Source organism: Scyliorhinus torazame, chromosome 14, assembly GCF_047496885.1.
Source record: "Scyliorhinus torazame isolate Kashiwa2021f chromosome 14, sScyTor2.1, whole genome shotgun sequence".
Lineage (NCBI taxonomy): Eukaryota > Metazoa > Chordata > Chondrichthyes > Carcharhiniformes > Scyliorhinidae > Scyliorhinus > Scyliorhinus torazame.
This window is the reverse complement of record NC_092720.1, coordinates 163,823,697-163,832,985: the sequence shown is the minus strand read 5'-3', so window position 1 is coordinate 163,832,985 and position 9,289 is coordinate 163,823,697. Positions and strand designations below refer to the sequence as shown.

At 46.9% G+C, this 9,289-nt stretch overlaps 1 protein-coding gene across 1 annotated transcript; it reads left to right on the top strand.

The window, feature by feature from the left end:
* The first annotated feature begins 4,941 nt into the window (after positions 1–4,941).
* LOC140389199 (uncharacterized) lies at positions 4,942–8,975 on the top strand. Its single transcript, XM_072473369.1, is given in 3 exon segments — positions 4,942–7,986; positions 7,988–8,061; positions 8,064–8,975. Coding segments are annotated over 3 exon segments (1,596 nt in total). The 5' UTR covers positions 4,942–6,805; the 3' UTR covers positions 8,405–8,975.
* The last annotated feature ends 314 nt before the right edge of the window (positions 8,976–9,289 follow it).

Sequence of the window (9,289 nt, the reverse complement as noted above, 5' to 3'; positions counted from 1 at the left end):
CAGTTCAACTCAAACCCCCTCAGGATTTAGTTGCTACCCTTAAACTGTCCTCAAACGTCAGCCCCACTATCCCTCGGATCTGGCTGATAGTTACAATTCCCCTGTTTAGCACAGGACTAAATCGCTGACTTTGAAAGCAGACCAAGGCAGGCCAGCAGCACGGTTCGATTCCCGTAACAGCCTCCCCGAACAGGTGTCGGAATGTGGCGACGAGGGGCTTTTCACAGTAACTTAATTTGAAGCCTACTTGTGACAATAAGCGATTTTCATTTCATTCATTTTTTATTCATTTCATTTTCATGTTCTGGTGTGAGCTATCAGTCTCTGAATCTGATTGACCCTTCCTGACTCTGCTTGGTGACTGCAGTGTCACACACTATGGTCTTGGCCTTTTTGTTACAGAACTTTATCGAAAATATCAAAGCGTATTTCCTGGAAACATTCTGTTTGGATAGTCGGTGCTTGGCACCGTTTTAGCCTCTTTAGCCTGGTTCCTGCCTTGGTCCAGACAACCCCATTCATCACGGTGTTGTTGCCCGACCGAAACAATGGAGCCTATTCAGGTGTGTTGTCTCTGGCTTCCATGTTGATGTGTACGTGATAAAGTCCATTCCTCATTAGGTGTTGTCGGTGTTGTTTGTTTAATATGTTGTCTGGGGCGATCAGCTCTGATAGTTTCCCAGTTTTTTACAATTGGATTGTCTGATGGCCACTGTTTTGTAACTCTGAGATGATAATATCCCAGTGCCTTTGCACAGAATAGACTTGGCCTTGATATCGACATGCTTTGCACATCCTCTGTGTGTTGAGGTTTGACCTGTTAATTTGTCGTGTTTTTGTTCATGAAGCTTTTGGGGTTTTATATTCAATAAAAGTTCAGTTTGATGGGATTCCAATCCTACAAATCCCACCTTTTTGTTTACAATTGATTCCACATAAATAGTCCATAAAGAAAATGATCAAACTTGAACAAAAAAAAAATTGTTTTAGTCTGTTACTACACACACATTTTACATCTAATCTTTAAATTATTCAGATCTTCACTTCTGATAGATTACTGATTTATTGGTTTATTGATTTATTCATGGTTTTCAATGCTAATTGAATGCCGAGCTAAAGAGTGAAATCATTAAAAGTGTCTTGACTGTGAGAATACAGTCATTGTTTCAGATAATGAATTAACTATTGAACTCTCGTTTCTTGGCTGTGGAAATTTAGACATTGTTTCAGTGAATGTTTCATATAATGAATTGACTACTGTATTTCAATGTATTCAGCAATAAGAATGTATCAACTAATTAGTTACAGCAAGGTCTACAGCCAGCAGTGTCGTGCAAAACATATTTACATATGTTCTGTTTTCTGTGACTGGTGAGAGACTGTTTTCTCCAGACAACAGAGTAAAAGTATAAAAGTTCGACTCTCCAGTATTATATACACCTCCCTTACTGCTGCTTAAGGACCTGTCCTTCATTCCTCCCCTGCCCCAGTGAAGATTGTAGATCTAGGGTACGCTGCTCTATGGCACGGTCCTCAAAACATTTCTCTCCCTCTTGAAGGTGTCCGTATGCCATTCCTTTACTACTAGTTTTCTGTTTTGTCAAGTGGTGATACTAGAAACATAGAAGATAGGAGCAGGAGGAGGCCTGTTGGCCCTTCGAGCCTGTTCCACCATTCATCACGATCATGGCTGATTATCCAACTCAATAGCCGAATCCTGCTTTCTCCCCATAGCCTTTGACCCCATTCACCCCAAGTGCTATATCCAGCCGCCTCTTGAATATATTCAAAATTTTAGCATCAACTACTTCCTGTGGTAATGAATTCCAGAGGCTCACCATTCTTTGTGTGAAGAAATGTCTCCTTATCTCTGTCCGAAATGGTTTACCCTGAATCCTCAGGCTGTGACCTCTGGTTCTGGACACACCCATCATTGGTAACATCTTCCCTGCATCTACCCTGTCTAGTCCTGTTAGAATTGTATAAGTCTTTGTGAGATCCCCCCTCATTCTTCTGAACTCCAGCGAGAACAATCCCAACCTAGTCAGTCTCTCCTCATGACAGTCCCGCCATTGCTGGAATCAGTCTGGTAAACCTTCGCTGTACTCCCTCAAGAGCAAAAACATCCTTCCTCAGAGAAGACCAAAACTGCACATAATACTCCCAAGTGTGGCCTCACCAAGGCCCTATACAATTGTAGCAACACATCCCTGCTTCTATACTCGAAACCTCGTGCAATGAAGGCCAACATACCATTAGCCTTCTTTACCGCCTGCTGCACCTGCATGCTTACCTGCATGAGTGCCATTTATTTCTGACTCGACTGAAAATGGGAAAGGTTGCAAGAGAAGCCCTGGGAATCTGACATCCTGTCATCAGATTGTTTGGCAAATGAGCAGCATGTGGGTGAGAAATAGGTGGAGGCTGAGGATAGACCCTTGATGGAACCAGAGCGATGATTCAGCATTGCAGGAGTGTAGCACAATCAATCACTCACGAGATGAGAAGGAGTTGAACGATGGCTTTATTACGCAGACTTGTTCCCCAGCAGTACAGTTACAGAATGTGGCTGCTGGGAGAACCCGGGCTCTTATACGCCACCTTACTGGATGGAGCCAGCAGGCGGCTGATCAAATCGGGATCCAGTGTCTATCCACCAATAGCCTCTTGGCATCCCAGGGTACCCTAATACCCCTAATACATACCACCACATTCACCCCTTGTTAAAAAGGAACCCGGCGGGGTAGTGGGCCGTATGGTGGTAGGGGTTTCCAGAGTCGGTACCTAGGATGCCGCTGACACGGCGGCTATGCTCCGATATTAACTACTTACAATGCCGCTTTAACTGGGCAACCCAAAAAAAATTATTTACAGAGGCATCTCTTGCTTCATCATACCGATTCGATGAGTCGAATGGGTGCCCTGGTCGTCCTCACCGATCGTCTTAGCCCCGGTGGTGATGCAGGCGCAGATTCCGGCCTCATCGTCTCTGGGAGCGTCGCAATGCCTCGTCCCGCTCCAATATCCCTATTCGGGGCCGGGGGAAGGACCGATCCACCCTGGAAGGGGGCGGCTGTGGGGTGCGCCGGCGGGAGGGAGGGGTGATTGGTGTCGGGGGGGTGTGCGTGGCTCCAGGGGGGGTCACTGGTGTTGGGGGTGTGTGTGGGGCTCAGGCGGGTGCCAGGTCCCGCAGGGAGACCGTGTCCTGTCGGCCGTCGGGGTACGCCACGTAGGCGTATTGCAGGTTTGCGTGGAGGAGATGAACCCTCTTGACCAACGGGTCCGATTTGTGCGTCCGCACATGCTTTCGGAGCAGGATGGGTCCCGGGGCTGCCAGCCAGGTCGGAAGTGACGTTCCGGAGGAGGACTTCCTAGGGAAGACAAGGAGGCGTTCGTGAGGTGTTTTATTTGTTGTTGTACACGGCAGCGACCGGATGAAGTGGAGGGCGTCAGGGAGGACCTCCTGCCAGCGGGAAACTGGGAGACCTCTGGACCCCAGGGCCAGTAGGACGGTCTTCCAGACCGTTCCGTTCTCCCTCTCTACCTGACCGTTCCCCCGGGGGTTGAAACTGGTCGTCCTGCTCGAGGCGATGCACTTGCTGAGCAGGAATTGACGCAGTTCGTCGCTCATGAAGGAGGACCCCTTATCGCTATGTATGTAGGCGGGGAAACCGAACAGTGTAAAGAGAATCACAAGCAGATTCTCTGCATACAACTGAAGAGGTAAAAGTGCCACAGGTTTCAGCAGTCCCACTGACTGGACAACACAGAAGAGTTGCCGGAGGAGCATAGTGTGATAGGGATGTCAAAGGCTGCAGAGAGGTCTCTCTCTCCCCAGATTAATTCTGACCTGAGAGTAAATGTTTCAGCTCGAGGTGACCTTTATTAGAAACTAGGTTGGATGTTGGGGACCTCTTCCATTTGGCAAAAAAATTCCCGTTCTCACCAGCATAGTACCCCCGCCTTTCATCTCCCCCACCTCCCCATTCTGACTGCCGCACACACACACCGTGTCCCTGTCCCCTGGTCAACCCTTGCTCCATTTCCTCAGAGTGCATCTCCTTAGAGTCAATTTCCAAATCACAGTCATTCCTTAAAGTCATAATGTTGCTCTCCGAGCATACAGTCAATCTCAGAGCATGGAATCACACTCAGTCATTCCACAATATAGAGTCACTCCCCAACCACCATCTCAATCTTTTCTCCAATCTCATCTCTTTTCCTTCTACTTGTGCCACACTCTCCTGTGCATGTGTGGATTGCACCACCCACGTGATCACTGCCTTGGAAGCTGTGGGTCTTCCACTTGTGATCTGCTGTCAAACACATCCGAGGCTACACATATTGTCAGTTTAAAAGTCTTAGGGGATGAAGAATGCTATTCCCACTAGAAATGTTTACCAGAACAGAGACTACAGCTGCAATAAGTGACGTTTTATTCAGATGGTACAATGACAAGTTTAAATCCCCACCTGATCTGCTACTTAAATCGCCTCCGTTTCACTGGTCAGTTTTCCAAGCTTCAGGAAACTCCTGTTACTGCAGAAATATTTGTATTGCTGTGAGAGACGTCAATCAGAGAGCCCACCCACTCTGCCCATTCTCTCCTCTTCCTCTACCACATCTGCGTCACTTCCTGTAAGGACTCAAAACCAAGTCAGGAGATGCTGAGATATAGCAGAATTTAGAATAATTACATTGCACTATATCCACACTAATGTCCACACTAATCCACACAGGCAGTCTGACTATCCTGTGGAAAATCCGGTGTGGAAATGCCCCTTATGCTGTGTGAGAAGATCCAGCTCAGAGACCTGTTTACTCAGTGTTTTGTGCTGAGCTGTTTGATTGGCTGTGTGTTGGATATTGAGTGTGTTTATTGGAAGCATTGTTGTTGCGAGTGGATGTCCCATTGTCATCGCACGTGTCCCTTTGATGTCGTGAGTGCATATTCCATGGTCATCGCGAGTATGTGTTCCATGTTGGGCGCGAGTGCGTGACCCATTGTTGCCGCGAGTGTGTCCCATTGTCGTTGTGAGTGCGTGCCCCATTGTCATCGTGAGTGTGTGTTCCATTGTCGTCGGGTGCGTGACCCATTGTTATCACGAGTGCGTGTTACATTGTTGTCGCGAGCGCCTGTTCCATTGTCGTTGGGTGCATGACCCATTGTCGTGAGTGCGTGTCCCATTGTTGTCGTGAGTGCGTTACATTGTCGTCAGGCACGTGACCCATTGTTGTCACGAGTGTGTGTCCCATTGTTGTCGCGAGTATGTGCCGTATTGTTGTCGCGCGTGTGTGTTCCATTGTTGTTGGATGCATGACCCATTGTCACGAGTGCGTGTCCCATTGTTATCGCAAGTACGTGTTCCATTGTCGTCGGGTGCGTGACCTATTGTTGTCGCGAGTGCCTGTTCCATTTTTGTCGCAAGTGCGTGTCCCGTTGTCGTCGTGAGTGCGTGTTACATTGTCGTCAGGTGCGTGTCCCATTGTTGTCGCGAGTGCGTGCCGTATTGTTGTCGCGAGTGCGTGCCGTATTGTTGTCGCCTGTGCGTGTTCCATTGTCGTTGGGTGCATGACCCGTTGTCACGAGTGTGTGTCCCATTGTTGTCGCGAGTGCGTGTTCCATTGTCGTTGGATGCATGACCCATTGTCACGAATGCGTGTCCCATTGTTTTCGTGAATGCGTGTTCCTTTGTTGTCGCAACTGCGTGTCCCATTGTTGTTGCGACTGCGTGTCCCATTGTTGTTGCGAGTGCGTGTTCCATTTTCATCGGGTGCGTGACCCATTGTTGCGAGTGTGTGTCCCATTGTCTTTGTGGGCTAAATTGCCCCTTAATTGGAAAAAAAATTGGGTACTCTAAATTTATTTTAAAAAATTTCTAGCACTTCTGTCCAGTGTTTTCTTCAAATAATTTTGCAAAATATGGGGAGAAATTTCAAAATCTTCATTGAAGTAACATTTCTCCTGAATGTTTTTTTCTTAAACCTAATCGAAGGATAAAGCTTGCATCTATCAGCACAGCATGAGCTTATAACAAATGAATAGCCCGTTTTACACTCCGCCTAAAGACTGTTGCCCTCCCGGTGTCTGGGTAAATGGGGGTCTGGGTGGAGGAAAAAAGTAGTCACGTTGCCTGCTGCTGGTCACTATCCAGTGTCCCTGCTGGAAACAGGATGTGTGACAGTCAATGAAGAAAAAGAAAGGACTTGTATCTGATCTCCCACATAGGGGAATAGCAGACTGACACTCACTGTAGAACAGTCTCTAACTGAGGAGTCAGCCCCTTCAGCAGAGGAGAGGGAGTTGGAGGAAATCATGTTCCCTTTTCCAGTTTTACAGAAGGATTGCACCGTACTACACTAGAGAATAAAGAGAGGATAGACACCGCAGATAGGTCCTGACCACCACCTAAGGAACAGTTGCACAACTGTGGGACAACATCCAGTCCCTTCACAGCATTGTTCAACCCAGAGAAGTTTGGACAGTGAAAACAACATCTGGAAATTGGTCAGTACAGGGGAGCTTTGACATATCATCAGATATCATCAGAGGTGTGGAACCTTCCACCAGAACCAACCTTTCCGAAGTTTCGGCTGTGGACGATCGGTCAGGGTGAGGCTGGGAAGAAGTGTGAGTGGGCTCCAAGTGTGGTAAGAGCTTCAGTCATTCATCGAGCCTCATGAACCACTGACTCATTCCTACAGATGAGGGGCTGTTCAAATGTGAGGAGGGGTCCAGAGGCTTATATGATCTCTTATATGTAAGGTACATGTGCTGAACAACTGTTAATACAAGGACGGCCACATGGAAGAGAAACCATCCAAGTGTGGGTTTTGTGACCGTGCTTTCATACAGTCATCAATGGTCTTAAATCACCTTCATATTCACACTGCGGAGAAACTGTTTAAGTGTGATGTGTGTTCTAAGGGTTTTTCACAGTCTTTGGGTCTAATATATCACCGGTGCATTCACACAGAAGAGAAAGCATTCACATGCAAGATTTGTGATAAAGATTTTATGAAGTCTTCGAATCTGCGGATGCACCAGAAGATTCACGCAGGAGAGAAACCATTCATATGTGAAGTGTGTGACAAATCATTCTCACGGTCATCGACCCTCCGCGCGCACCAACGCATTCATACTGGGGAGAAACCATTCACGTGTGAGGTGTGTGACCAATCATTCTCACAGTCATCGTACCTTCGCACCCACCGACGTTTTCACACAGGGGAGAGACCATTCATGTGTGAAGTGTGCAACAAGTCATTCTCAGATTCATCGACACACCGTGCACACAGACGTGTTCACACAGGAGAGAAACCATTCACATGCAAGGTGTGCAACAAATCATTCTCATGGTCATCTGCCCTGCGCGAACACCAACGCATTCACACAGGGGAGAAGGCATTCGCTTGCAAGGTTTGTAAGAAAGCTTTTGTGAAATCTTCGACCCTTCTGAGACACGAGAGGATTCACACGGGAGAGAAACCATTCAGGTGCGTGGAGTGTGACAAGGTATTCACCAACTCCTCAGATCTCCTGACACACCAGAGAATCCACGCAGGGGAGAAACCCTTCAAGTGTGAAGTTTGTGATAAAGCTTTTGTGACGTCTTCGACACTGCTGATACATCAGAGGATTCACACAGGCGAGAAACCCTTCATGTGTGAAGTTTGCGATAAAGCTTTTGTGACATCTGCTACCCTCCGGAGGCACCAGATGATGCATACTGGGGAGAAACCCTTCAGCTGTGAGGTTTGTGATAAAGATTTTGTGACATCCTGGACCCTACTGAGACACCAGAGGATTCACACAGGGGAGAAACCATTCACGTGCGAGGTGTGTGACAAATCATTCGCAATCTCATCCAATCTCCATGTACATCAACGTATTCACACAGGGGAGAAACCATTTACGTGTGAGGTGTGTGATAAATCATTCTTGCGGTCATCAACCCTACGCAAACACCAAAGCATTCACATCGGAGAAACCCTTAAAGTGTGACATGTGTGATAAAGCTTTTCTGATGTTTTTGAACCTCCTGGGACACCAGAGGATTTACAGAGGGAGAAACCCTTCAGATCCAATGTTTGTGGCAAGGCTTTCACCCACTCCTCCGATCTCCTGAAGCATCAGCAGATCGATGAGAAACCAGTCAGGTGTGAGGTCTGTGAACAAGATTCTCCCAGTCAGTCTATCTCCTGGTTCATCTACACACTCCTGGGGAAGAATTCTGTAATAATTCACAGTTATCGGATTTGCTGGAACATCAGTGAACCCACACAGGAGACAAACCTTTCCAGTGTGATGTGTGACAGGATAGTATCACCTACTCCTCCTCTCTCGCCAAACACTGACACCTCCACATGGACCTGGAGCCGGTCACTGCTTCCCTTACACTGAGAGTTGTCTGTTGTTTAGCCTCTAGTGCTCACACAGGGAGCTGTCCTTCCAAAACATTGTCTGTCTCAGCTGTGTCTGTCTCCAACCTCTCCCACCATCAGTCCAATCGTTTCAAGAAGGTCAATTTAACCTTTGACCAGATGGCCAAACATCACCAAAAGAAGACATCAATCTGTATAGAAGCTGCTGTATAAAGTCAGCATCCTTTCAGTGCAGTGTCAGGTACAAGTCACTCACTGACTCGCACTCTGACCAAGAAGACAATCAGATACTCAGTGGTTGGAAAGGCTTCAGCTTCTGAATACCAAGTATTCACTCCCTCAGTACTGCACTGGATTGTCAGCCTCAGCTCTCAGCAATGGTATGGGGTAGAACGGACACTGCTTTATTTGGTGATGTGAATTAGATGGGCATTTGACTAATATCATGGGTGATGTTTGTACTCTCCTGTCTGGGAGGACTACTATCCTGAGTATGGTGAGGGAGTGGGCGTGAGTCTCTACAGACCTGAGTTCCCTCAGCCCATCATACCTCAATGTAATAACAGTGAGATATGTTCACTCTACACTCTTCCAAGATTCATTTCATGTTCTTGGAAATAACTTGAATTATTCTGAAATGCTTTGTTAATTTTGTTGATTAAAAGTTTGATGCAAGCTGAATGTTTTGTTGTTTGTCTGCTGTTTTATCAATCTTGTGTGTCGATTTGTAACTCCCAATAAATTCATGATTTTTTACCTGATCCAAACCACCTGGTTTGTCAGCATGGCGAGTTCCTATTTAGTGAAACACTCAGGATCCTACAGTAAGTCACTGTGGCTGGTATACTTTCTCCATCAATGGATTTAGAATTTCCAGTTCACAGGAAGGATAACCTTTCCCTCA